The 27,999-nt window shown below is 51.4% G+C and overlaps 1 protein-coding gene and 1 non-coding gene across 2 annotated transcripts; one reads left to right on the top strand and one right to left on the bottom strand.

Annotated features, from left to right (window-relative positions):
- On the bottom strand, positions 1-27,984 carry GALNT6 (polypeptide N-acetylgalactosaminyltransferase 6). Its single transcript, XM_024736569.1, has 11 exons — positions 27,747-27,984; positions 22,687-23,279; positions 20,577-20,749; positions 12,019-12,168; positions 10,752-10,986; positions 7,409-7,526; positions 5,614-5,814; positions 4,952-5,083; positions 4,244-4,345; positions 2,661-2,813; positions 1-1,626 (listed from the first exon to the last, which is right to left on the bottom strand). The coding sequence occupies exons 2-11, from the start codon at positions 23,175-23,177 to the stop codon at positions 1,513-1,515; spliced, it is 1,869 nt and encodes a 622-aa protein (XP_024592337.1). The 5' UTR covers positions 23,178-23,279; positions 27,747-27,984; the 3' UTR covers positions 1-1,512.
- LOC112394454 (U6 spliceosomal RNA) lies at positions 23,876-23,982 on the top strand. Its single transcript, XR_003002145.1, has one exon. It is a non-coding gene; the product is annotated as a U6 spliceosomal RNA (small nuclear RNA).
- Positions 27,985-27,999: the final 15 nt, after the last annotated feature.

Here is a 27,999-nt window from a genome sequence, read left to right as displayed (position 1 = left end):
AAACCTTTATTTCCAGTGGGATCTCACGTGCAATTCTCTTCTCTTTCTGGGAAAGAACTTTTCCCTTTCCCCACTCCAGGACACGTCCTGGCCACTCTCTCCTCTCCCTCTGGCTGGGCTACCCCATGGGACCTAGGAGACTTCCTGCGGCGGGGAGCTTCGTGGGAAGCAGAGGCAGCTGTGGTCCCACGGCACCCTCATGTGGTGATGTTCAAGAAGACAGCCTGCTACTCAAGTAGAAAGCCCTCCAAGAAGGAATGAGTCCTCTGGGCAGCTGGGCTCTCTACTTCAGGCAAAGCAGCCATGCGTGGTGGGGTCCAACTTGCTTGGGGAAGAGCTGACACGCACGGCAGGTCTGCCCTGTGCGGGGAGTTCACGCGAGAACCGCAGACGAGGCGTCACGCAGTCGTGCTCCACACTACCTGCTGTCCCGGCTTCTTCAGACTTCCCAGGGCTCTTGTTAGCCTTATCTGGGTCCTAGCCTCAGGGCTGCCGATACGTGGTTGTGTGGCCTGGGGCAAATAACTTCACTTATCTGGCCTTGGTTTCATAATATGAAAATGATAGGGCTGGACTAAAACGATGATTTTCAAATTGTGCTTGCAGGCTTTTAGAAAAGTTCAGGGGCTGGTGGGCAATGCCCTCACCCACCCTCATTTTCATCCGTGGCTATTTTGCTTCTGAACTACATTATACATGGAGCACTGAAGAAAGGTTCTGGGACTTAAACCTGAGAATCACTGGCTCCACAAGTTTTCTTTCAAAACCGAACATCTCAGGATTCCTAAATATGGTCTCCCTCACAGCTACCTGGCTGCACTGCTCTAGGCTTTATGGAGACGAGCCAGCCAGAAATGATCAGCCTGGAGGGAAGAGCGAGCGGGGAGCTGATGGCTAGTTGCCTAGTGTTCTTGTGGTGTGGTGGGAGGAGCCCAGGTTCAGGATACAGACCAGCTCCTTTATTTCTCTCTGCCTCAGCGTTCTTGTCTATAAAATGGGCACGGTGGTTCCTGTCTTTTTCACGGGACTATCGTGCAGATGAAATAAGATAAAGGATTCCTGTCAAGAAGCTTCAGGTAATGTTAGCAAGGGAGACTCTTAGACCTCTAAGCCCTCTGGTAGAATATACCGTTTCACTGGATTCTGTGGGTGTTCTAGATGATCAGGGATTCAGGACGTGACTGCAGAGGTACTTTTCTTGAAATCAGCATTGCCGCCCTGGGCTCTAGCCCAGCTGCCTCCTCTGCTTTGCAAGTCTGTTTCTAGGGCAGAAGGAGAGCTCTAGGTAACGTATTATGTGTTCTAACGGTCTCTTCCACCAACATGGAGGAAAGAAAATGGGCCCAATGTTGTTGCAAGGAGTAGGAAGGTCCTGCCTTGATTTGCATCGAGTTTGAAATCCATCTTTAAGGCCGACAGGGAACTGATGATCAAGTTCTCAAACATCAGGTTCCCCCAAATCCTGTTTCCTAAGAGGCTTGTGGGATCTCCCACAGGGGGGTGATCCAGGGCCTAGATGAACAGCCAGTGCTGGTAGGGATCACTGGGATTGCAGGTGGCCATGGCTGGCTTTTTGTCCTTGGATGTCAGGCAGGTACCAGATCCTGAGTTCCTGATGAGTTGATCCTAAAAAGATGACACGGCAAACGGTCAGCCTGGGCCTCAGACCTCTGACAGTGCTACTAGGGGGCAATGAAATAGGGGTCAGTAGACAAAAGGCAAAGGAAACCCAATGAGGCACAGAGAGGGCACTTCCAAATTCCTTTCCTTGGATGCCAGATACTCTGACGGGATGCATGCCTGAATTTCCACCTGTACGTGGTACCAATTCTCCACCCCCAGCTTTAGCATGAATGGCTGGAACAGAGGAAGGCAGGACCATGGGCTAACTGAAAAAGGCTTTCAGGACCACCCCCCACTCCAGATGGCCAGTCTCAAAGACCTGGGCCACTGCTGCCCACCCGCACCTTCTGCCTTTGACCATGTTCAGACTCCTCCCTTCCCTGTAGCTCCAAGGTTAACCTCCTCTTTCCCTAAGCCAAGGACTGGGGATTGGGGTGGAGTGGGGTGTGGAGGCTCACTGGGGGCTGCTGGTTTGGGCCCAATCCTGTAGAAGTTACATCATTTATCCCGAGGCAGTGTGGTGTAATGGAAAGAACCCATGCTTTCGAGTCAGATTTATCTAGATCAGAACCCCAGGCCTACCATTTACTAGTGAAGGGTCTTGGGCCAGTCACAAACTTGCTGAGCTTCGGCTGGCCCATCTCTAGTGATGGGGACACCACCTACTTGGAAGATTAATCAAACCAATGTATGTGAGTGCACAGCCTTGCGCCTGGCACACAGAGGCCAGGCAGGAACCACAAGTGACTCTTCAACTTCATCTACTTGTGTTCAGCCTAAAAATACGTGAGCTATGACAGAGCTGGTCCTGGACCATAACCCCGACCCCATCTTTATATCACGCAGAACCAGCCATCACCAAACCTTACTTAAGCCCTGAGAACCCTGCCTGTGACCAAGCGCACATTCCCCATACTTTCTATTGTACATTGTCCGGATCCACCCCGTAGTATCTCAGGCAGAAGATGCAGGAGGAAGGGAGGGGGCAGTTGTGGTCTCAGGCTCTTGATTCTGAGCTTTCTGGGCCGCTGACTCACCTGGGTGAATTTCCATTCCTCACCCTCGGGCACCTGGCTGTTCTTGCCAGTGAAGTGGCAGCCCCTAAGGCCCAGAGTGTCAGCACCAGCATAGAGACACAGCTGCTTTGCAATGTTGTGGCGAAGGTCCCTCTGGGTTGTGTATTCAAAGTACTAGAACACAAGATAAGAGGAGGTCCTGAGGGGCAGGCAGAGAGTTTGCCTACCACCTTCCAAAGCCAACTGCCTTGAGATGCCAACCACAGATGGCCTCCTGGGGAGGAAAGCGAGTAGGTGCTAAGACTTTAGTAATTCATGTGCCACCGCATCTGGGTGATACTGGAATGACAGATAATAGTTACTAAATGTTTTTTCTTTAGTTAAAAACATAACTTAGGGACTTCCCTGGCGGTCCAGTGGTCAGGACTCCACGCTCCCACTGCAGGGGGCACGGGTTCTATCCCTGGTCGGGGAACTAAGATCCCACATGCTGTAAGCCGTGACCAAAAAAAAAAAGGTAAAAAAAAAAAATTAGCCTCATTTAAAGCATTATTGGTGAAATCATGTGCTAGTTCTTTTTTGCTAATAGATTACTATCGAAAAAATGTTCATCAGTGTGCCACCTAAAATCACCACGGGGCCAGCGGTACAGGAAATCGCTCCAGTGACTTTGTCTTCATTTGAACATCCTGTTGGCATCCTGTTCAGTGGCCCATGCCACTCCTTTCCTTGTTTCAGCTGTTTTTTGTTTGTTTTTTTTTTTTGTGGTATGCGGGCCTCCCACTGCCGCGGCCTCTCCCACTGCGGAGCACAGGCTCCGGACACGCAGGCTCAGCGACCATGGCTCATGGGCCCAGCCGCTCCGCGGCATGTGGGATCTTCCCAGACCGGGGCACGAACCCGTGTCCCCTGCATCGGCAGGCGGACTCTCAACCACTGTGCCACCAGGGAAGCCCTCAGCTCTGTTTCAAGTGCCTCTTACTTACCAAATGCTGGGCATTCAGGGTAGATTGAGGGGCTGGGTCCAGGGAGGTTATTAGTTATTCCTCAGGGAAGAGCTGGGCATTGTAGGGCATGGGGGAAATTCCCAGGATGCCAGGTAGCTGTGAGATGTCAGTAGGTGGTTGTTTTGGGGTCACTGATGGGTGCTAGGATCATAGTGGTACCTTCTGGGTAGGGAAGGCATTGAAGATAGAAGTTGAGTGTAGCCGAGGGGCTCAAAAATTTTTCACAGTCACCCTAAAACATCACTCAGCAGCTGGCATCCTCCAGGAAGCCTCCTCTGATGAACAATCCTTCCCTGCCGGGGTGGGAAGTGTGGGAAAAAAAAAAACAAACCAAAAACCAATCCTCTCCCCCCAGCCCCTCTCTAGCAGCCAGCACTGCTGCCCACTCCTCTCTGGATGCCCCTGGTCCACACTTAAGACCTTGTCTGTCGGTATCATGCATTCCCCCTCAGACTGGGGGCAGGGCTGGTATCTCCCCCCCTCTCTGGATCTCCCCTACCCTAGTCCTCAGGAAAGGACGATTATGAGCGGAGGAAGGGGGCCTGTGAAGAGAGAAGATGCCCCAGAGACAGGCTCGCCTCGGGCTGGGCTCTGTACCTGGTTGCCGCCAAGGCCATGGCAGGTGTACATGATGAGGGGCTTGCCTCCATTGTTATTCTCTCCCACATCGAGGCAATGATCCATGCCGAGGTTCTTGAGCTACAGAATGTGGAGCAGAGAGGGGAACCAGGGGAGCACAGTTAGGAAGTTTTCGGTGAGTGGTGTGGGATCCACCTGGAATAAATGCGCACGGCTGGATTTTTCCTCTGTGACTTTCCTCCTCGGCTCATTAAGGCAGACGCCTGAAGTGAATAGTAAAGTGAGGTGCAGAGCCCAGGGGTTGGGCAAGGTCAGGGTGGGCAACCTGCCAGGTCCCTGGGAGAAGCCCTCGGCATATGGGAATGTCCTTAAGAGCAGTGGTTCTCAAAGTGTGATCCCCAGACCGTCAGCATCACCTGAAGGCTTGTTAGAAACGCAAATTTTCAGGCCCCAACCCAGTCCTCCTGAATTAACAGCCTGCGTCTTAACAGACCTTCCTGGTGATTCTGAGGCCTGTGAGTATTTGAGAACCGCTGCTTAGGGGTTGTTTCCTCCTTCTAAGGTTTTTAGCTAGCTCTAGGGTGGCCTCTCGGTCCTCCTCCCGGATAAGGGAGCGTGGAGAGTAAAAATCAGTTGTTTGTCATCCAGCTGCGGGGTAAGTGGTCCTGAACTTTTCTCCCGGGGGTTCTGTGATGATGGGCGGGCACATTGGTTCTCAAGACTCACAGCTCCATAGAAGGTGGGCTTCAGGTCAGGAACAAACATCTCTGGGTAGATGTTGTGCAGGAACCAAGAAAAGTTGCGACAGTTCAGTCGTTCCCTCAGCTGCAGTCGCTCCGAAATGTCCCCGAAGGATTTCTGTCAACCGAGCCAGCCCCCTCAGGGTCAGTTCCACCAGCCTTGACCTTCTTGTCTGGGTGGAAGCAGCCCAGAGTTTCTGGGGCTACTTTCTCCCAGAGTGGGTCTCCTGTTCATTCCTGCTCAGGACCAGTTGGGCCCCACATCTGATCCCAACGCCCCTGCCTCGACTTTGGGACCCGCACCCATACCACCACCCCCATCTCCTGTGAACTTCCACTTTTCTCCCAGTCCTCAATTCCTAGTTTCTCAGAGTAAAGCCATTCTTCCCGTAAGAGGTTCTTCCTCCAAATCTTTTCTCCCTCCCCTCCTAAAAGATACTGGGGCTCTCCAGGCAGGGACAACAAAGCCTCCTCTCCTCATGCTCTAGCCTCCAAAGTAGAGCCCGGGCTCTAGCTCCCAAGGTCTGAGGCGTAAAGGCACCAGGTGGTGGAGATGGGTGGGTCTCTGTCGTAATTAAGCTCTTGACCAGGGGCTGGGATTCTGCCCTTCTATTCATCTAAACACCTCCTGAGCACCCTCCCCCTCACCTCTCGGGCCATCTTTGCTGCCTGCAGATTCCTCCTGTAGAAGATCTCCTTGTAGCTATCCATCCAGACCTCAGCCAGGCGCACTTGGTTACGAGCAATGACACTGATGCCCTTGGGGAAGGTGTGAGGGCTCTTGGTACGGAACACGTGGCCGACCACAGAGCAGGGGATGATCTCCAGTTGGCCCCCGCACTGCCACACCTGCCGTAAGAGGATATGGGATGGGGTTTTCAGGGGGTGGGTGGGAAAACCTCCCCCCGCAAGCAGCTCTGTTCCATTCCCAGGGTGCCAGACCCCAGGTCCACGGACTCAGGGAAATGCTGCACTGCGCCCTCTCGCTGGAAAAAAAAGACACTGACCAGGCTTCTTCCCAGGCCATAACTACACAATCTCTGGCTCTCTGATGTTGGTTCACTCTGATTAAAGCAAACAGGAATTTGCAGGGTCCTGAGGGTTACCAGGGCCCACTTTGGAGAAAAGCCAGTTGGCGAATTTTATGTACATCTACTACTGTGAGCTCTGGCCGCCTGGCTTTTTTTTTTTTTTTTTTTTTTTGCAGTACGCGGGCCTCTCACTGTTGTGGCCTCTCCCGTTGCGGAGCACAGGCTCCGGACGCACAGGCTCAGCGGCCATGGCTCACGGGCCCAGCCGCTCCGCGGCACGTGGGATTTTCCCGGACCGGGGCACGAACCTGCGTCCCCTGCATCGGCAGGTGGACTGTCAACCACTGCACCACCAGGGAAGCCCCCCCTGGCTTTTTGACCTGGAAATGTGATTTTATCAGCTCACGCAGGTGTTACTGGAAACTCAAGCTCCTCCAAATCGAGATCAACTTGTGACCTAATCGAAGCATCAATTCATTAATTAACAGCTGTGATCACCTGGACCTTTATCACACTAGCTTCCTTGCAGAGAGACTGAACAGAGGTCAGAGGCTCACGGACGAGCCTAGGATCAGAACCATGGGAGTTATGGTGACTGAGCTGGTGACCCTCCTCTGTCAGAGCGCTGGATTACGACATCCCTTCCACCTGTGTCTTCTCCTTTTTTCAGGTTTTTAGATTGGGAGGTATGTGGTGATTCATTTTAGTGTAGCAGCAACAGAAACACATAATCATAGCCATAGTAACAGCAGGTATCAATGATGTGCTTGTATGTGCCAAGCACTGTGAGAGGTGACTTCATAAACAAGCTCATTCGCTTGTTAATTACTCTCCACTGGATGGGGATCTGTGTAGATTTCATGGAGAGGCAAGCCCTTCTTCCAACCTAATCCTGATTTTCCTTATTCCTGAAATCCCTCAGTTCTGGGGCCCACCAGAATTTGGCCATCATCTTCTCCTACGGTTATGAAGGGCTTGCTGAACAGAGCGGGAGGGAAACTCCTAAGGCTACCAAGGCATGAGGTCTCTGACCTGGAAAGCAGAGCCTGATTTTTCCAGAAAAAGGATAGTGACTGCTTACTGACCTGTTCCACCTTCACCCTAACCCTTTTCCAACAGACATCATGAAAGATGTCACCAGTCCCCAGATGTCTGGTTCCTATTACCTCTATTACCCCTTCCCTCTGAGGAGTTCTGCCCAGTAATTTGTTCTCAAGTTGTCCAATCCGACTCCCAAGCCCCTACTGCCGTGGACAGGGAGGGGGCAGAGGGAAGGTGGAGCCATGACGGGAAACAGCCACCCTTCCAAGTTCAGCTGAAGAACTGATATCCCTGGCACTGCCTAAGAGACAGGTTCTCAGGCCGTCCCCTGGGACGTTGTGGTTCCCCCGCGAAGCCCTCTTCACTCTCACCCGGAAGGACATTTCCACGTTCTCCCCTCCCCAGATCTCCATCTGATTATCATAGGTACCGATGTGCTCAAAGTAGGACTTGGAGATGGAGAAGAGGCCACCAGCAAACGTCGGGGATCTGGAGAGACAGAGGGAGAAGCATGTGCATCTTCTGGGGGGAAGAGGGGCCAGAACCTGGCGTGGAAAGCTGTGAACTCACCGATGACGCCTCCTAAACTCCCTCCCTCCTCCTCTCCTCTCACCTGGGATATGCAGCCCCTCTTCCACTAGCTTATGTACTTAGCAAATGTTTATTGAGCTTTTATTATGTTCTCTTCACCTTCTAAGATCAGGTTGAGGAGAGATGTAATTATCATTACTCTCTTCTAGAAGGCATTCATTCACTCATTCATTCAACCAAGGATGTGTCACACACGGGCTTCCAGGGCCTGTGCTACGTGTTAGCCGTACAGAGTAAAGAGAGACAGATCTTGTCCTCTTGAGAGCTCAGGGTAGTAGCTGAGGGAAAAGCCACAATCGTTTGCTTTTTGGCAAACGATTTTCTCCTAAATCAAACGCTTTCTCCTAAAGCACAGTAGATACTCGGTTATCAGAAGCTACGTGAAATTGTTTTTGGACATCGGTGCTCCCAGAAACAGAGTAGGAAGCGAGGTGAAATTAAGCTCTACTTGAACTGCAGGGAGCATTTGGGGGCTACAAGAAGATTCTGGCTTTCAGACAAAGGCAGGGAGGCACAGACCCATGTTTAGATTAATTGACAAAAACATCTAGAACTTAGATACCACGTTGCTCATGAGAGGGGCTGGGCTAAGGGCTGAAGGCGGGGGTGGCAGACAGGGCAGGAGCGCACAGAGATTGTTAGCTGTTGACCTCTGTGCCATGCCAGGCTGGCTTGGATGGGGCTTTGCTGCCTCAGTGGGTGGCTCCATGTGGTACAACCATGCAGAAACCTTCTCTGTCAGCCCGGAACCGGTCAAGGTGCTTCACACACAGCAGGGGCTCAATCAGTGTGCACTGGACTGACTGGTCAAGGCTATTACCCAGGACCTTGGCGTTACCCTATGGCTGTTGTTGTCACACTGAAGTTGGCTCCTGCAGCCACTTTCTGGAAGGAATTTCGGTTGGGAAACCCTCAAGCTCAGGCAAGCTTTCTGTCACTGGTTGTGGCCTCTCCCAGGGGTTCTAAGCCAGCCCAAGTAAGGCCAGGAAAGCCTCAGAGAGTCCTGGGATCCCAGATGAGCATTCTGGAACTAACCTGCTGCTTCCTTTTTTAAAAAATAATTTTATTTATTTATTTGTTTTTGGCTGCATTGGGTCTTCGTTGCTGTGTGCGGGCTTTCTCTAGTTGTGACGAGCGGGGGCTACTCTTTGTGGCAGTGCGTGGGGCTTCTCATTGCGGTGGCTTCTTTTGTTTCGGAGCACGAGCTCTAGCAGTTGTGGCACATGGGCTCAGTAGTTGTGGCTCACGGGCTCTAGAGCACAGGCTCAGTAGTCATGGCGCACAGGCTTAGTTGCTCCGCGGCATGTGGGGTCTTCCTGGACCAGGGATCGAACCCGTGTCCCCTGCATTGGCAGGTGGATTCTTAACCACTGCGCCACCAGGGAAGTCCCTAACCTGCTACTTCTTCAGGGTTTCCCCGACCTGGGCCTGTCTCTTGGCTTTGAGAGGTCCCTCTGACCAAGAAGCCACTGACAAATTATCTCTGAGGATAAACTCTACACGGGGAACTTCGCTGCAGACCCACAACCAACAGGCAACCTCTGGAAACACTCTGCATTTCCTGGCCTGCTTCTTAGGGTCCCCTGGGCCCTCACCTCTCCTCCTGGCCTCCCGTTGACTTTGGGAATGGAGGAAGGGAGGGTGCTGCCTGCAGGCCTCCTGATGGGTACTATGCAAGTACCTCAGGCAAGCCCTGCACACCACCAGGGCATTTGGACCAGGGAGCAAATTAATTCCTCAAACACTGGAGCTTTGTCTTCCAGTTGTATGGTCCTCGGACATCAGAGCGGGGGACGTCAGTGATGGGTGGGGGCCAGGTGCCCCGTCCCTGACTGTGCCACTGTGTGCCTGGCCCCCAGCTTGGGGGAAGGGGGTTTTGTCGATGTACATCTCAAACAAAAGACATCTATGAATCAAGCAAAGGGTCTATAGGGAGTTCTAATTTCTTTTCTCTCTCCTGCCTTCTCCTTTCCCCTCTGCCCCTTCTAAAGGACACAGAGCGGCTGGCTGTGTTCAGGACCATGGGATTCCTTCCCGTGGCCCACCCGAGCCCTCCCTGCTGAGGCTCTGGGCAGCATTTCTTAGGATTTGGGCATGTGCATGGGTAGAAAGCCTTCCCTTTTATCTCTGCTCACCGTATCCCCAAACTCTGTTTCCCTCCATCCCTGGTATATATATTTTGTTGACCCTTCAGTTTCCTGACCAGTATAGGAAAGCAATGGCACAGATAATCCGGAAGCAGAGGCTACTCTAAAAGTCACTCCCCAGCTCGGTTTAGCTGAGACGTCTGTGGTCTCTAACAACACCAACAGGCCATCTGGAGAGGGAGGGGCAGGGTGGGTACGTGAGGGGAAGGCAAACCCAGCTGGGCATCAAACAATGGACACACTTTCAAGCACCTGCCCTCTAGCTCAGGGGTTGGCAGACTGTGGCCTGTGGGCCAAAGCTGGCCTGGCTTTCTAAGGTTCTGGCAAAGAATGGTTTTTACATTTTGAAAGGGTTATTTTTTGTAGCTGGCAAAACCTAAAATATCTGCTATCTAGCCCTTTGCCCGAAAAAGTTCAGGGCAACTGCAACACACTGTAAACGGCAGGACATCTGTCTATTTTCCTTTAATATGTTCTCAGTCTTTTCAAAGACAGTGACCTGGGTGCACACACCACCCCCTCTTATTATAATGGCTATTTTACAATGGCCTCTACCCTCCATCTCTCTGAAAGCAGCAGTCACACCCTTCTACATGTATGGAGGAATAAATGAGATAAGGTGTGGAAAGCCCTTAGCCCAGGGCCTGGCACACAGAAGGTGGTGAGTGAGAGCCAGCTGCTATGGTGAGAGGTAGGACAGAGCCATGATGGGGACACGGGCTTGGGGCCAGATTGGCGGGATGGGCGTCCTTGTTCCACCGCTTTCTAGTGTATAGTCTGAGGCCAGCTGTTCATCACCAGGAGCCTCTGTGTTCTCACCTGCAAACCAGGCTAATCACGGTACCTACCGCATAGGGGATGACGACGAAATATGTCAAGTGCTTCATAGAGCACCTCATAAATGCTGACCTGAGATGGCCCAGGTCCCTGGGACCATGGAGACCAGGATGTGGGCCCACCAGGCTACAGTACTTACTTGATGGGGTAGGTCTCATCCTTGCGCCTCTGCTTCTCATGTAAAGGTATGGTCTCCCAGCCGAAAGTCAAGCTCCAGTCAAAGTTGCCACGACTCTGGACTCGGCCCCTCTGGATGGGCTTGGAGAACTCAAAAGTGTTCAGGTCGATAGTGACAATGTTTGGGCTCACCACCACCGTCTCGTCCTCGGCGATGCGAGCCAGGAGGGGCTCCAGCCAGCCATGGAAGCACTCACCTGCAGGTCGGCACCAGGAGACATCAGTCAGGGTCCTGCCCACAGCTGAGCCCGTGCCCCCCACCAGCGGGGAGCCCCAGGACGACAAGCGCTCACTCCCTAGCTGTAGACAGGGAAACACGTGCAAGCTCCACGGCCACAGAGAGTGGACAGAGATCTCCCAGACCCTCCTACACCTGCCCTCTCCCCCCAAAAGAGGTGGAGGTGGCTTTGGAGGGGAGAATGGAGGTCTCAGGGGAGTAACATGGTGGACCCAAAGGCACAGGGAAGGCCCTGGAGGGGTGTCTTCAGGGTCTGTAGCCTATCCACTCAGTTGGCCCTCCCCACCCAAGTGTGGGTTTCACAGGGGGGTGTCCCCTCTCCCAGGGATCTCTGCACCTCACGCTTCAGCTCCAGCTGTAGAATAATCACCCCTTTGGGATTTTCGATGAACTGCATCTATGACTTGATTTAGCCTTCATTTTGTCAGTGAGTAAGGTTGGCATCCTCATCCCACTTAACAGAAGAGAAAACTGAGGCCTGGTTAGTGGCAGGGCCAGGACGCAAATCTAGGGCTTCTGACTCCAAGGCTATAGCTTCTCAGAATTTGTATCACTGCTTTTAGGGAACATTTCTTTCCCTGACAATGGTGGGGAAGTGTTTTGTTTTGGGGCAAGGAGCAGGCCTCCCTGGCCCCATGTGGCCCTGCAAGAAAGTGCCACGCCAACCAGTGCCCAGTGGGAACAGGAGGCCTCTCCGGGGGGCTGAGCTCAGAATGAGGTTCGGATGGTGGGGGGAGAGAGGAACGTCTGGGGCTCCAGAACACACTCCCAGCAACTGTGGGGTTACCAGCTGTTTTTGGGCTGTGTGTACCTCCTGATAACCATCCTTGGCACTGGGGTGAGAAAGGGGTGAAGAAGCTAGGGGAGTCCCAAGCCTGCTTCGATCCTGGGACAGCAGAGCTGAAGGTGCTCTGCTGAGGCCATGGTCCCAGCTCTTCATTCTGCCAGGGAGGGAAGGGGGACAGAGCCAGGCCGGCCCTCTTCTACTCACAGTGGGCATCCAGGAAGGTGAGCACCTCCGCCTGGGCCACGCTGGCTCCCAGCAGCCGGGCGGTGATCAGCCCCTTCCGTTCCTCCTGCCGCACCACCTTCACCACCTGCAGCTGCTTCACGTACTGCTCCAGCGGCTCCTTCAGGTACTCTGGAAGGGACAGGGTCATTGTCGCCAGCTCACCAGTTTGCTGCAAACCTAATCCCCCGTGTGCACCAAGTCTGGGCGTTCTCAGGCCTCCAGCAGGCCTGCATTTTAACCCTCCCGCCCACACTGCGCTGAGCAACTCCACAGAAGCCCAAGGTCGGGGGTGGTGGTGGGAGGACGAGGTCCCCTGTGTGGTCCCACTGCACGTGGCCGCCTTGCCAGGACGTTCCACCGGCTCTGTTGGGCCCATCCTGTGTCTGCTTACTGGGGCGCCTTCTCTGATGTCTGAGACAGGACCTCAGAGTTGTTTCTTTGGTCTCAAATCAAGTATCAACTTCTGACAAAGGCTCTCAGATGCCCCTCTTGGTCTCTGCACCCTCTCAGCCCCCCATCTTTTCAGAGCTAGGCCTTGGGCCTCCCCTCCTTTCCACACCTGGGGGTTGTGGCAGTCATTTCTCCCTGTCTGAGTCCCTGTCTCCCAGGCTCTTCAGAGTAAGTCTGACAGGTAGAGCGGACACAAGTATTGATTTCTGGCTTCTGGGGCAGCAGCAAGAAGTCTTACTCTAATCCTCTTTTTTAAAACATAAATTTATTTATTTATTTTTGGCTACGTTGGATCTTCATTGCTGCGCATGGGGTTTCTCTAGTTGTGGCGAGCGGGGGCTGCTCTTCGTTGCGGTGCGTGGGCTTCTCATTGCGGTGGCTTCTCTCGCTGTGGAGCACAGGCTCTAGGTGCGTGGGCTTCAGTAGCTGTGGTTCGTGGGCTCAGCAGTTGTGGCTCGCAGGCTCTAGAGCTCAGGCTTCAGTACTTGTGACGCATGGCTTAGTTGCTCCGTGGCATGTGGGATCTTCCCAGACCAGGGCTCGAACCTGTGTCCCCTGCATTGGCAGGTGGATTCTTAACCACTGTGCCACCAGGGAAGTCCCTCCTCTAATCCTCTTTATTACCTCCTCTGCACATGGAATTCTTTAGGAAGATGAAAAGATGCTGAGCGGCTTTTTAATTACATTTAAAAACCACGTACCCAGCACCTCCGTGAGCTAGGCACAGTGTGTGCCTGGCCACCCAGGGAACGGGCCACGGCAGGGTAGGTGATGAGTGACCTGCTAGAGGTGGTGCAGGGCTGGGGGAGTCTCCAGGAGGGGGAATTGGAGGGGGTGGGGAAAGCGCTTTGAAGGGAGGGGTATCTGCTGAGATCTCCAGCCCCTTCTGAGAGAGGGCTCACTTCATGACTCTTGTTATTTAGTCAGAAATCCTCAGAGCATTAAATATAGCCCTATTCTGAAGCAATGCACCTCAGAACAGAGTCCAGATCTTAGTGATGTTTCAGTACCTGCTGTTTTGGTTTATCTGTGCCACTGTTCTGCTCCCCGCTGTGCAGAATGGAGTTGCCTGTGGTTTCAGGAGTGGCGGCGCGGGGCGGGTGTGGCGGCTGACTGTGTCCTTTCTCTTGAGGGCTGTGGGATCGGCCCAGAGCTTAGGCCTCGCTCTCAACGCAGTGTCACACAAACCGGGGTCCGAAGGCAGTTTTGTGGAGGCGTGACTGATCTCTCGCTCTACTCGTTTTGTTTTTCTTTTTGGCCACACCGCGTAGAATGAGGGATCTTAGTTCCCCCACCGGGGATGGAACCCGGGCCCCCTGCAGTGGAAACTCGGGACTCTTAAGCACTGGACCGCCAGGGAAGTCACTCTCTCTACTTTGACACACTCACACACACACACACACACGCAGCCCAAATACTTGAGCTCTACTATGTGCCACTCATGGAACTAAGTGCTTCCATGTTGACTTTTTTTTGCGGTACGCGGGCCTCTCACTGCTGTGGCCCCTCCCGTCGCGGAGCACAGGCTCCGGACGCGCAGGCTCAGTGGCCATGGCTCACGGGCACAGCCGCTCCGCGGCATGCGGGATCTTCCCAGACCGGGGCACGAACCCGTGTCCCCTGCATCGGCAGGCGGATTCCCAACCGCTGCGCCACCAGGGAAGCCCTTAACTTTATTTAATCTTCTCTGCGAAGATTAAAGCGCTATGAAATAGGGAGCACTGTCCCCCGTGTTTATGAATCAAAATTAGCCTCATTTGGTAGCTTCAGCCCAGCACTCACTTAGCAAACACCTGTGAACACACTGCCAGGTGCCAGCCACCATCCTGGGCAGGGAGGGCCGGGGTCTGGGTCCTGCCTTCACGGAGCTCCTAGGCTCATCCTCCAAGTACAGCCCCGAGTGCTGGCTCTAACAGGGAGGTGGGAGGATCCCCGTGCGGGGGACTTACCTTCTCGGCGCGGCTGCCGGCGGACATTTCCCCTGAGAACGTAACTGTGCTTACGGGAAGTTCATGGTGGTGGAGATAACCCAGGGACAAAACATCATAGGAAGTGGGTTTTGTGGTAAGAGCACGCCAAGCATTGAGCTGTGAATGTCAGGGCAGCCTGAGCTCTACAGAGCCCTTCTCCCACGCCTTCCCTCCAATCTCGGGTGGCTAGGTGGGACCTGGGAATTCTGAGGTTGAGCCTAAGGCCCTTTGATGGCGAGGGGCGGCGGGGTGAGATAGCTCTCCTAAGTCAGGCCCCTCCCTGGACCCACTGGACATAAACCCAAGAGCTGAGTGCAGCAGGGCCAAGTGTGGAAAGACAGACGGTCCCAACCATTTTCCCTTATGTCCCCTAGATGAGACCCTCCTCATTTAGGTTCAACACCACACCACCCCAGCCCGGCTTCATTCCTCATGGCTGGAGTCTATGAGACTCCTGTGACCCCCACACACACATGCCATACTCAGTGCCATGTCTGAAATACCATCTATATGCAGATGCTCCTGGGCCTTTTTTCCTGGCCTTGCCATCTTCACTTGGATGTCTAACAAAACCACAAGCCTAACACGCCTGAAATGGTGCCGCAGATTTCTTCCCTATCTGCCCTCCCAGCCTCCCCCCATGTAAATACATGGTACCAGCATCCCTCCAGCTGCTCTAAACTAGGAATCGTGCTGGATTCTCCCCCTCTCCCCCTCCACAAACAGTCCTTCAGCAAATATGGCCAGTTCTCTCTCTCCATCCCCACCGTCACTGCAGCAATCGTGTCTTAAGTGGTCTCCCGGCCTCTACTCTACACTCCTCTTCCCAATGTATTCGTGACATTGCAGCCACAGTGAGTTCTCTCTTAAAAGTATAAATCACATCATGTCACTACGGTGGTTTAAAATTGCACTTAAAAAACGAATCCAGGGCTTCCCTGGTGGCGCAGTGGTAGAGAGTCCACCTGCCGATGCAGGGGACACGGGTTCGTGCCCCGGCCCAGGGGGATCCCACATGCCGCGGAGCGGCTGGGCCCGTGAGCCATGGCCGCTGAGCCTGCGCGTCCAGAGCCTGTGCTCCGCAACGGGAGAGGCCACAGCAGTGAGAGGCCTGCGTACAGAAAAAAAAAAAAAGAATCCAAACAGTATGATGGTTCCTCAAAAAATTAAACAAAGAACTACCATATGATCCAGTAATTCCACTTCTGGGTATACAGCCAAAATAATTGAAAGCAGGGACTCAAAAAAATATTTGTGCAGCCATGTTGATAGCAGCATTCACAATAGTCAAAAATGTGGAAACGATCCAAATGTCCACGGGTGGATGAATGAATAAACACATGTGGTCTACACAAACAATGGTGTACTCAGCCGTAAAAAGGAAGCAAATTCTGACATGGGACAACATGGATGAACCTTGAAGACATTATGCTAAGTGAGATAAGCCAGACACAAAAGGTCACATACTGTATGATACCACCTATACAAGGTACCTCCAGTAGTCAAATTCACAGACAGAAAGTGGAATGGGGGTTGCCAGGGGTTGGGGGGCTAGGGAATGGGGAGTTATTGTTTAATGGGCATAGAGTTTCAATTTGGGAAGATGAAAGAGTTCTGGTGATGGTTTCACAACAATGAGAATGTATTTAATGCCAATGAACAGAACACTTAAAACCTGTGAAGATGGTAAATTTTATGTATATTTCACCACACACATTCAAAAATCCAAACACCACACTACTGCTTAAAAAGGTCTTGTGATTCAGTTCTGCTCACCTCTGTAAACTCACTTTGTATCAGTGCTGTTTCTGCTTCCTTGCTCGCTTCTCTGCAGCCATGCTGACCTTATTTCTGCCCCATTAACACACTAAGCCTCAGGGCCTTTGCGCTGGCTGTTCCCTTTGTGGGGAGCGTTCAGAGTAGCCTTTCTTGGCTACTCTGACTAAAAAAGCTGCCTAATTACTGAGTAGCCCATCACCTGCATTCTTCTTTTTCTTCTAATTTAATTTCTTCATAGCACTTATTATTATCTGCAATTATTTATTTTCTGTCTTTCCCATTAAAAAAGTAAGCTCTACAAAGAAAGACACCTTGTTCAACTGTTCACTGTTATACCCCTGGAGCCTGCCCAGGGTCTGGTGCTCAGTAGGTACTGATAAATACTATTAAGCACATCAGTGAACCGCCTTTATTTATGCTTCTCTTGTGGACTCTCCCTCTCTACTTTGGCTGCTGAAAAATCTAGAAACGAGAAACAAAACAGAAAGCCTTTCTTGTAGGGAGGACTTCCTCTCTTAACTTTTCCTCTCTCGTTTTATGCTGTTTTCATTTCATGCCCATCTATACTCTAGCCAGCCTCAAATCGAACTGCAATGGGGAAATTTTTCTTGATTAATCCTTTTGCAAGGAGAACAGGAGAAAGGAACGAGTGTAACACCCTTTGGGCGTATTCTACAATCCTCCCGCCCAGATGGAACATTTAGACACTGGGCTATATTTTCGAACCCAGATCGGGACTCATTATCAGCCTCTTTCCATCTCCAAGCGTGAGGATTAAACTGGCAGGTGAAACTGACATGCGGGAATAGAATTTCTTTATGGCGAAGAAAATATTGAATGGAAACTTTCCTAGAAAATCCAGGACATAGAGTTACTACAGAGACATCTTCCTATATTATACAACAAGGAAAGAGGTAAGAAATAGCAGTAATAAAGCAACTTTACTTGTTAGAATAGACACTGGAAGTTGTAATTCAACTAGAATTGGAGGCTTTGAATAATTCCTAACTTGCATTACTGGTGTCTCTTAGGAGTTCAGGGGGCCACGAGAGGAACTGCCACTCACTTCAGTCCTGACCGGCCAGGGGAGATGGCAGTGGGGGAAATCATGGGCTAATCCAAAGTGCTCCCAGTGTCTCCTCCCCTGCGTTTCTCACAGTGTGTTTCCTGACTTCAGGAAACACACACCTCCTTTCCTTTCCTCTCCCTGCTGATTCCTCTTCCCTTCCTACAGCCCCTCTCCTAGGCCAACCCCATCTCCCCACTCCTCCTCTCTCCTTGGGGAACTTGCTCACAGAGGATCCTATTCATAACTCAGCTCTCTGGGTCCTTGGTAAGTGTCTGATTTCCTCCCAACCATCTAGCGAATTCCCACAGGAGGGAGGCGTATATTCTCCTACTCAGCCTCCCTGCCAAGGGCAGGGAAGGGCTTTGGACAAGGGGTTGCCGTGTCTGGGGCGTGGTAGACTGACAGGCTTGTGGGGGGGCAGGTTTTAGGAGCTTGTGGAATGTGCCAGACCAAGAGTGGCCCTCGGCTGCTGACCTGGCCATGCAGGAGGGAAGTCTGTGCCTGGGGACGGACTGTGAAGTGGGAAAGAAAAAGTTCCCCAGCCCGGCACAGGGCCTCTTTCTGATACCCGCCCCCCAGTATCAAATGCCTGTACACTTGTGATCAAACCGTGCTGCCGGGCACCTGGATAGGAGGACAGAGAGCAAAGACATTGAATTTCAGCAGAGACACAGCCATTGTGTGTGTGTGTGTATAATGAGAGCCAGGTGATCTGATCAAATGGTCAAACGTGGACTGCAGAGATGTCTGACCACGGATCTGAGGGTTTTTTTCTTTCTTTGCCGAACTGAACATTGCTCAAAGTACCTCTAGAGTCCCAAAGCCCTCAAGGTAGGGTGGTTTATCCCGGGGTCCACAAGTTCCCTGGAATTACAGGCACAAATGTGGATCTGGGCACACTTGGGGCAGTTGCGCACTGTTCTAGAGAGAGCGGCATAGGTTTTAACAGGTTGTCAAAGGAGGCCAGGACCCAGGAAACTAAGAATGGCTGGTTTCGGTTTTTCAGGCAGGTGATTCCGAGATGCTGGAGTTGACTGTATGAGAGAGTCCAGGGCAACAAGGGAGAGGCCACCAGAAGGGACCGGAACAGGTCGGGTGGCCCCAGAGGGGCAGGCTCTTTGCCAAGCCCATCCTACTAGGCACAGGCCACTCTGCCCTTTCAAAGCTGTCCGTGGCAGCCTGGCACTAAGTCACTGGCTGGCCTGGTCAGAGGAACTGCCCAACTGTGCCTTAGGGATGTACACAATTCTGAGTGACAAGTTGAAACTGTTTAGAACTTCCACCACGTGGGATTCAAGGGAAGAAGCTTCTGAGGGATGGGCTGCTCAGGGTTGTGGGGAGAAGGGTGATGAGAGAGCCCAGTTTGAGAGGAAGGGCAGCTGATACACTGGTTTCCACTCCTTACAAACTGCTACTGAGACTGCCCGGAGGCCATTCTCAAGCCCCAACCCTCTCCGCCAAACTCCCTGCCCTCCCTTTCCAGAAGCTAATCTCTCTGCTGTTTATCTACCAGACCCTTTCGCTGCATCCCTCGTACTTGTCTGCTTTTGTTTTGTAAGTGCTGCTAGGTGTCTGTCCTTCCCGGGGAAATGTGAGCTCCCTGAACAAATGGACGCAACAGTGCCCATGCTCAGCTTCGGCCCTAGTCGTCTTACCCAGAGGGCAGGAGGGGGCTGGGGGAGAGGAGGGGGCGTCAGCAGCTCCACTGGAGGGGCCGCACAGTTCCTGCCCTCGATACGGGAGCATGGGCACAGGAAGCCAACCCGGGAGAGCCCCAGCCCCCATGTGCCACCTGGGAGGAGGGCTCAGCTCCTGGAGGACCCCAGTCCACCGATGCATGGGTCCCGCAGTCCCTTTCCTAGTTCTGGCCCCGGCATCCCATGCTCAAGTGATTTATGAACTTCCTCTCTGGACTCGGGGTCCTCTTCCTCTCTTCCTGACAATTACCCTCCCCAAAGCTGCCATCCTTCTGAGATAAGGTCACCCTCCAGCTTAAGCACCTTCAATGATACCTCGTTTTATTTTGCCCCCCAAATAAATACTTTTAGCACGGCATGGATTTCATTCAACATCTTTGTAGTGTCATTTTCCACAGCACAAACACACTGATGTTTTTTTCCGGAAGTTCTCTCTTCCGGGACTGCCCTTCAACACCTCTTCTCTCCCTAAACACTCGGGCTTTCAGGCGCCGCTCTAATCTGGCCTCCATGGTGGACGGCCCCAGCCATGCCACACAGAAATAACACCTCCCATAGCGCCTTGCTCCCACACAAAGAATAAAATGAAACTAATGCACACGGAGCTCTTACTCAAGACTAAGTACTCTGTAGCGCATGAATGATCTAATTTACCATCTATCTCTGAGCCCTCGGCCACCACTGTCTTCATTTTTAGAGGAGGGGACTGAGGTTCAGAGAGGCTAAGTGTCTCGCCCAAGGTCACAGAGCTAGGAAGAGTCAGAGCTGGGACTTGAGTTCCTGGGTGTCCGACTCTCAAGTCCATGCCCTTTCACGTCCGTTGGGGTGTGTTACAGGCCACACCATTGTGGTTAGTGCTGTTAGCAGTCATCTGACTACGGGAGCTGTTAGCCTACTCAGGGCAAGATGTCTCATTTGTCATTTGTCTTTTCTTTTGGCCACATGGCACGTGGGATCTTAGTTCCCCGACCAGGGATCGAACCTGGGCCCCCTGCATTGGAAGCGTGGAGTCTTACCCACTGGACCGCCAGGGAAGTCCCTCATCTGTCACTTGTCATACTATCCCCTATGCCTAAGTCAGTGCCAGGCACAAAGTACTCCGTAGATGTTTCTGGAATTGCTTTGAATGGTGGAAGTTTGGCAAGCAATCTCACTTGTCTATTACCAACTATAGCAAAGGGCTTCTGAGGTGGAATCTTCAAGAGCAAGGGAATGGTCTGGCAGGTAGGAAACAGAGGGAAGGCCGTCCCCACCCTCTGCCCTGCCCTGACCGCTCCTGGCATTTCTAACTTGGGGTTGGGCTTGGTAGCTCTAAGGGAGTCCTTGAAGCCAGAACTGCTAAGCTTTTGGAGCCTTGGGGGTAAAATGTGAATGAAGCTTGGGCTCTAGAAATGCGGTCTACCTGCCCCCTGGCCCCCACCTGCCTTCTTCCTGCTCCCAGCCTCTATGATGAGCTGTGATGCCAGACAACAGGCCATGAGGCAGTGCCTGTTCCCTCAGGAGCACCTGCCCTCTTTCACAGAATACCAGGGGAGACCCCAGGCCTCTCCTTGGGGGGCCCCCTAGCCTCACCTTCTGTGCTGGCATCATCCACCAGAATGATCTCCTTCAGCAGGACGGCTGGGGTGGTGTGCAGGACACTGTACACCGTCCGCAGCAGCGTGGACCAGGCCTCGTTGTGGAACACAATGATGACACTGGTGGCAGGCAGTGGGGGGCAGCGCCGGAACTTCTGGTTGACACATCTGCAAGGATGAACGTGTAGATACAGCTCTCCAGGTCCCTGGGAGTTCTGGGGGCAGGGAGGGCTCGGTCCAGATTCCTATAACCATCCTTTGCTCCTTGGATCCTCCAGCCTCCATTCCCCATTGGAGCTGGGAATAGCTGCTCCCTGTTTCCAGCTTCCCCACCATTTGCCACCTACTCTGAGCCTCTGCACAGGTCCTAACCAACCCACTCCAAAACCTGTCTTCCCCAGAGCTGGCTCGGTGCCCCAGCGGTGATGCCGAGGGCATCCCCCTCACTTCTCTCATCTGCTCTAGGAGTTCCCAGGGCTGACTCTCTCTTCCTCAGTGATATGTGTGCTGCATAAAGTGTAATCCAATCCAGAGGTCCCAGAGAGGAAGTAATAAAAGGCAACTCTGACATCTGAGAAAAGTGACTACAATTTCCATACTCAATAAGAGGAAAAGGCTTTTCTCTTTACAATGTACAGTTTCTCTCTAATCCATTTCCTCATGAATTCCCTGGAATCTGATACTATTATCACAAACAATTTCCTGTGACCTTTTCTCTGTCCTCATCCACTCCAGCCACTCTGTGGCACTTGGCCACACTGCCACCCTCTCTGACACGCCATCTTGGCTGGGGGCAGGAATGTGTGAATGCTGGATCTCAAGGAGTCATGCGGCCTAATGACATTTTTTTTTTTAATCATTATAGTTTTAAAAAATATATATTTATTTTATTCATTAATTTTGTTGCGACAGGTCTTAGTTGCGGCTTGTGGGCTCCTTAGTTGTGGCACATGGGCTCCTTGGTTGCAGCAGGTGGGCTCCTTAGTTGTGGCATGCGAACTCTTAGTTCTTAGAGAGAAACTGTACATTGTGTGGCATACATTTGGGATCTAGTTCTTAGTGTGGCATGCATGTGGGATCTAGTTCCCTGACCAGGGATCAAACCCAGGCCCCCTGCATTGGGAGCATGGAGTCTTAACCACTGTGCCACCAGGGAAGTCCCTTGATGCCCTTTCTTAACCCCCTCTGCTGATCAGAGAGATTTCTCAGCAGCCTTCCAGAGGAGACTCCCAGACTTCCTCCACTGGCTGCCCTCATGCCCACTGCCCTTCCTTGCTAGGAGCCCTAATAACTTGGGGTGGTTCCATGTTCTAGGCCTTCAATACTAGGTCCTAGTCTGAGGAACCCCAGGTTCAAAGTCCTAAAGAATCATGAACTCGAGGACGGGAACTGCCATGTGAGAAAAGGCCAAAAAGGGTATTACTCTTGAGTTGGGAATGACAAAGTGTACATGAGAAAGACACAAAATCTTTGATGTGAGGACAGTATGAACACAGACTGAAGTGGCTACGGCTCGAAGATCTAAGAACTGGTTCATTGCCTGGGACTGAAAGTACAAACAGCTTCAAATAAAGATTGGAATGAATTCTTGGCCCTGTGAGTCTTCACTGAAAGAACCCAGGAGGTGTGGGGATAGTCCTGACCACCAGGGCTGCTGTTGAGAAATGCCCTTTGCCAAGAGCTCAGCAGCGGAGTCCTGCGGTCTCTGGGGCAGGCCTCAGCATGGGGCAAGGCCACCGAATATGTGGCCTGCAGTCAGGCCTTCCCAGTCACCCCTAGGCCACGTCTGGTCCCAGCCTGGACAGAGGTCCTTTTTCTGTACCCTGTCACCTTCACAATTGTGTTTCACTCTCACAGGTCTCCCTGAGCCTCTGGCCTGACCATAATATGAACCCCACACAAAATCTTTGACGTGAGGATACAAAATCTTTTGTGCCCTGGGATAAGGGCAATCGATTAGGAAAAGTGAAGGCTTAGAGGAAATCCTTGCCCATACTCAAAAATCCCTGTCAGCCCTTTACCTGGTACTCAGCCCGTGGCCATGGCCATACCAGCCATGCCTTTGGCAGAGCCCTGGCCTCACCCCAGGACACGGCGCTACTTACTCAGGGGGTCGGGTGTCCGGGCCCAGGGCCCTCTGCAGGGAGATGCGGTCGCTGGCAAAGGCATTGAAGCAGTGCTTCTTATAGCCCTCTTTCTTTTCCTGGGTCTCCTGGGGCGTCCACTGTTTCTTCTGAAATGCTTTCCCATCTGCCCCAGGGCCATTGGGGTCCTGTGGTGGCCGTTCCCAGAAGGGCTTCAGCTCAGCTGGGGCATAGAACTCGGGGAGGCAGGTCCGGTTTGTAGAGGCCAGTGTCTGCTGGGGCTCCGGAGCCCTGATCTGGAACTTGGGCATCGAATCCCTAAGGTTGTGCACGGCCCCCAGCATGAGGTCCAGGACATGATCCTTCTGGCTCACCAAGGATTTCAGCCACGGTTTCTCTGTGGCCTGCTCCCTGCCGCTTACATCCCTCTGCAGGATGAAGAGGAAGAGCACGAAGGCGCTGCCCACCATGGCCAGGCGCACGGCCATGTAGCGTCTGCGGAGCAGCCTCATCCTCTGGAACCAGTGGAAACCCTGGCTGGCTCAGCTCCGAGCGCCGGCCTGGCCCTGTAAATAGCCTGACGGGTTGTGGTGGCCACACCCTGGGGCCTCGGCCTGAGAAGGGGGGGATGAGAGAGAGAAATGACCCAAGGCAGTGGTGGGGAGGGAGTCGGGGGATTTGGGGTTCGTGTCCAGGCTCTGCTGCTGGATGGTGACCTCACCTTAGCCCAGTCACATCACTTTCCTGCACCTAAATTTCCTCCATCCAAAGCATGAGGAAAATGGACTCTGTTTCTTTTCTGCCCTAAGATTCTGACATTCATGGATCTAGAGTAATTGGAACACTGAAACTCTACATAAAGAGATTTAATCAACTTAACCACTTTGAGAAACAGTTTGGCATTCTCTAGAAAAATTTAAAACGTACATACCCTATGACCCCACAATTCCTCTCCTGGTTTTATATCCCAGATAAACTCTGGCGCATGTATGCCAGGAGGCATGCACAAGAACGTTTCTAGCAGCACTGACGAAAAAGGCAAAAATCAGAAACAATCCAAATGTCTGTCAGCATTATAATGAATAAGTAGCGTGAAATATCCATGGCACAGAGGACTGCACGGCAGTGACAAAGAATGAGCCACTTCTACCTGCCACAACTTGGATGCAATGTTGAGTGAAAAAAATCACATTGCAGAAAGATCCATCCAGTGCTCTGTTCTGCAGCACACAGACTAAAATTGGAACGATACAGAGAAGATTAGCATGGCCCCTGTGCAAGGATGACACGCAAATTTGTGAAACGTTCCATATTTTTTGCAGCACTATTTACAACAGCCAGGACATGGAAGCAACCTAAGTGTCCATCGACAGATGAATGGATAAAGAAGATGTGGCACATTTATACAATGGAATATTACTCGGCCATAAAAAGAAACGAAATTGAGTTATTTGTAGTGAGGTGGGTGGACCTAGAGTCTGTCATACAGAGTGAAGCAAGTCAGAAAGAGAAAAACAAATACCGTACGCTAACACATGTATATGGAACCTAAACAAACAAATAAAAAAGGTTCTGAAGAACCTAGGGGCAGGCCAGAAATAAAGATGCAGATGTAGAGAATGGACTTGAGGACACAGGGAGGGGGAAGGGTAAGCTGGGATGAAGTGAGAGAGTGGCATTGACATATATACATTACCAAATGTAAAATAGATAGCTAGTGGGAAGCAGCTGCATAGCACAGGGAGATCAGCTCAGTGCTCTGTGACCACCTAGAGGGGTGGGATAGGGAGGATGGGAGGGAGATGCAAGAGGGAGGGATATGGGGATATATGTATATGTACAGCTGATTCACTTTGTTACGCAGCAGAAACTAACACACCATTGTAAAGCAATTATACTCCAATAAAGATGTTAAAAAAAAAAGATACATGCAGTATGATTCCATTTATAGAAAATTTAAAAACACATAAAACTAAGCAACATATGTTTTATGAATACAAAAATGAATATGTGTGGGACTTCCCTGGTGGTCCAGTGGTTAGGACTCCGCGATTTCACTGCCATGGGCCCAGGTTCAATTCCTAGTCGGGGAACTAACGATTCCCGCAAGCCGAGAGGACTGGCCAAAAAAAAAAAAAAAAAAAAAAAAAAAGGAATATGTGGTAGAGCTACATATAAAGAAAACTAAAGAAACAGTGAAACCGAAGTTTCTGAAGAGGGAGGAAAGATATGGGAATAAAGGCATACAGGAGACTTCAAAGTGAAGTGATTTTTTTTTAAAGTGGTGGGACTTCCCTGGTGATCCAGTGGGTAAGACTCCTCGCTCCCAATGTAGGGGGCCCAGGTTTGATCGCTGGTCAGGGAACTAGATCCCGCATACATGCGGCAACTAAGAAGTCTGCATCCGTAACTAAAGATCCCTCATGCCGCAACTAAACAAGTTCCTGCATGCTGCGACTAAAAAAGATCCCGAGTGCCTCAACTAAGACCCTGAGCAGCTTAAATAAATATTTAAAAAAAACAGTGTATGGTGGTTGCTGGTGGCACTGCTCTTCTTTGTACCCTACACATATTTTATAAATATTCTTCTGTATCTGCTAATATTTAATAAAAAAAATCTTTTTAAAAATCTAAGATTCTAATGATAGCACCTTCTGGCAGGAACATGGCTTCCAGCATGTACCCCCACGTACGTGGTCCCAGACCTCAGAGGAAGAGTGATTGTAAAACTTTCTGTACACAGCTCTGCAAGTATAAGGCTCAGGGGTTAAGGACTAGACATTGGTGGCAACAAACCTGGGCACAAATTCTGGATCTGCCGCTTCTAATAATAACAACCTACTTCCTAGGGTTGTTTGTTGTAAGCACTAAGTTCAATGAAATAATTCATGGAAAAAGCTTAGCAGTCTCTGCACCCAGTAAGTGCTCTAAAAGTGTTAGTTTCTATCAGTAGCAGCTGTGTGACCCTTGGGCAAATGAGTTAATCTAAGCCTCAACTTCCTCTTCTGTAAAGTGGGGGTAACTAATACCTAACCCACAGGGTGGTGGGAAGGATTAAATCAGAAATAATGTATGTAAAGTACCCGGCAGAGCGTCTGGCACAGACTCAGCCTTCAATTAGTTCTATTATTATCATTAATAAATCACTGCTCAGTTTCCCAGGAATTATCCTTAAACACCTGGTCCTCGGCCAAAGCCACACTCCTTACTCTGTCGTACTTAAAAGTAACTCCAGCTGAGCTGTGCTGTTATTTAAACATACAAGCTGCTGCCTATGGAGAAGCCTGGTGTTCGGAGTCACTTGGATCCACTTGGGGCACACGTGGCTGTCATGATATCAAGGGGGAACGGGGTCACTTTGGGTGGGGGGAGACAGGTCATTTTCTTTTAAAACGTCAGATGCAGCAGCAGAAGCAGCAGCAAAGATCAAATCAAATCAAATCAAATCTCTTTGAGTGTCTATTTTATATTAGGCGTTGTCTGGGAGACAGAAGAGATTTGTTCATTGTGCCAGTATTGACTGAGCTCCTGCTTCATGCCAGGTGCTCTGTCAGATGGAGGAGATATAGAGATGCGCAAGCCCAGCCTTCAAGGAGCGAACGGTCAACTGGGGGAGTCAAATTTTAAACAGAGATCACCCAGTGAGAAGACAGCATGAGAGAGGCACCCTCGGGGGCTGAAGGAGAGAGGATGAGGTCATGTCAGCCCGTGGGGGAGGGGGATGTTTGAGAAGCCCCTCAGGGGAGAAGCTTGGGCTGAGCACTAACACACAAGTAGGGGGTGGCCAGTGAGGCGAGCACATTTCAGGCAGAGGGAACAGCACACAGAAAGCCCTAGAGGCAGGAGACAGTGTGGCCCATCAGAGAATTCCAAGTAGTTTGGTTTGGTGGGAGTGTGAAGCCTGATGGGAGTAGCAAATGATGGGTCTGGAGCGGTGGCTAAAACCAAGCCATCGTGGCAAGGAGTTTGCCCTTGACCTGAGGTATGGGGAGCGGTAAAGGATTAGTGGGAGCCCAGCATTACAGGAAATGTAGTAGGACAGCTGGTGGAGCGTGTCCAGGAGATGGACCTAACTGGCAGCTGGAGGGCCAGTTAAGAGGAGCTTGGGGGTCTGACCCATGATAGCAGCAATACAGATGAGGAGGGAAGATATGGTGTTAGGAAAACTCCCTTGGGTGATGGGGTGGGACAATTCATCCCAGCTGGGACACAGACGGACAGAGAGAGGTGTGAGATCATCCCTCTCCCCATGGGATTTTAAAATCTAGTTAGAGAACAAGAACCGGTAGCACCGGGTTCAGGTGGCACCCATCCAGGGAGGGAACAGGGGTAGGAAAAAGATCTTTCACTGAATACCCTTTTGCACTTTGAACCCTGACTACATTACCTATTCAAAAATCAATAAAATTAGAACTGAAGAATAGCACAGACAAGTTGACAACGGTAGAGTTCCCTGTGGGCTTGAAGAAGGCTTCAAGGGGGAAATGGAGATTCAGCGTAGAGGTGGTGTCCTGTCCCAGGGGTTGCTGGGCCGGCACAAAGGGTTCTGCCCGACACTGACACCTTACCAGTTCTGCAACTGCCCCAGCTAAGCAAAGACTGAGGGCCGCAGAATGGGGAAGTGTTCGCCATGACACTGTTGAGCCATCCTGCAGGCAGCATCTTCCCTGATACTTTGTCTACGTTCCACTCCAGCAAGAAAGAGGGAGCACAGTTAGAAACAAAGGCGTGGTACAGGCATATCTCGGAGATATTGTGGGTTCAGTTTCAGACCACTGCAAGAAAGTGAGTCACACAATTTTCTGATTTCCCAGTACATATAATGGTTATGTTTATACTATACTGTAGTCTAGTAAGTGTGCAATAGCATTACGTCAAAGAAAAAGGAAAAAACCTTAATTAAAAATTAACGCTGTTGGGAAAATGGCAATGACAGACTTGCTCAACACAGGGTTGCCACAAACCTTCAATTTACAAAAAAACCCTGCAGTATCTGTGAAGCAAAATAAAGCAAAGCACAATAAAACGAGGTATGCCTGTAAAGCTTAGTTACCAGCTGTTGCCAAGTGCTTAAGACTCACCTCTTCCAGGAAGGCCTCCCTGACTGACTCACACAGAATCACCCAGGTCACTCCAACTCCCTCATCCTGGCATTGCCTTGTAGTCCCTTGCAGTGTGGTTTCCCTTTGTTCCTTTTTTTCCCTCCTGGAGAGAGACTTGGGGTTAAGTTGAGCGCTTCCCAGGCATCTGCTCTCTCGATCCAACCCGGCTGTCTAAGTCTTTCTCTCTGGTGCCTGCAGTTCCTCAAGGTACTAACCAAATCCTAAAATGAAA

This window comes from Neophocaena asiaeorientalis, unplaced genomic scaffold (genome assembly GCF_003031525.2).
Source record: "Neophocaena asiaeorientalis asiaeorientalis breed wild unplaced genomic scaffold, Neophocaena_asiaeorientalis_V1.1 scaffold134, whole genome shotgun sequence".
Classification (NCBI taxonomy): Eukaryota; Metazoa; Chordata; class Mammalia; order Artiodactyla; family Phocoenidae; genus Neophocaena; species Neophocaena asiaeorientalis.
The sequence above is the reverse complement of the archived record's forward strand: the minus strand, read 5'-3'. Positions and strand labels throughout refer to the sequence as shown.

What these genes read in the sequence shown, in the direction of transcription:
- GALNT6 (XM_024736569.1), bottom strand. Translation starts at nt 23,177, where the DNA reads ATGAGGCTGCTCCGCAGACGCTACATGGCCGTGCGCCTGGCCATGGTG. An exon ending in GATGAGACCTACCCCATCAA is followed by an intron (nt 7,527 to 10,751) that starts GTAAGTACTGTA and finishes CTGTCTCTCCAG; the next exon opens with ATCCCCGACGTTTGCTGGTG. An exon ending in ATGGCCTTGGCGGCAACCAG is followed by an intron (nt 2,814 to 4,243) that starts GTACAGAGCCCA and finishes CTTGTGTTCTAG; the next exon opens with TACTTTGAATACACAACCCA.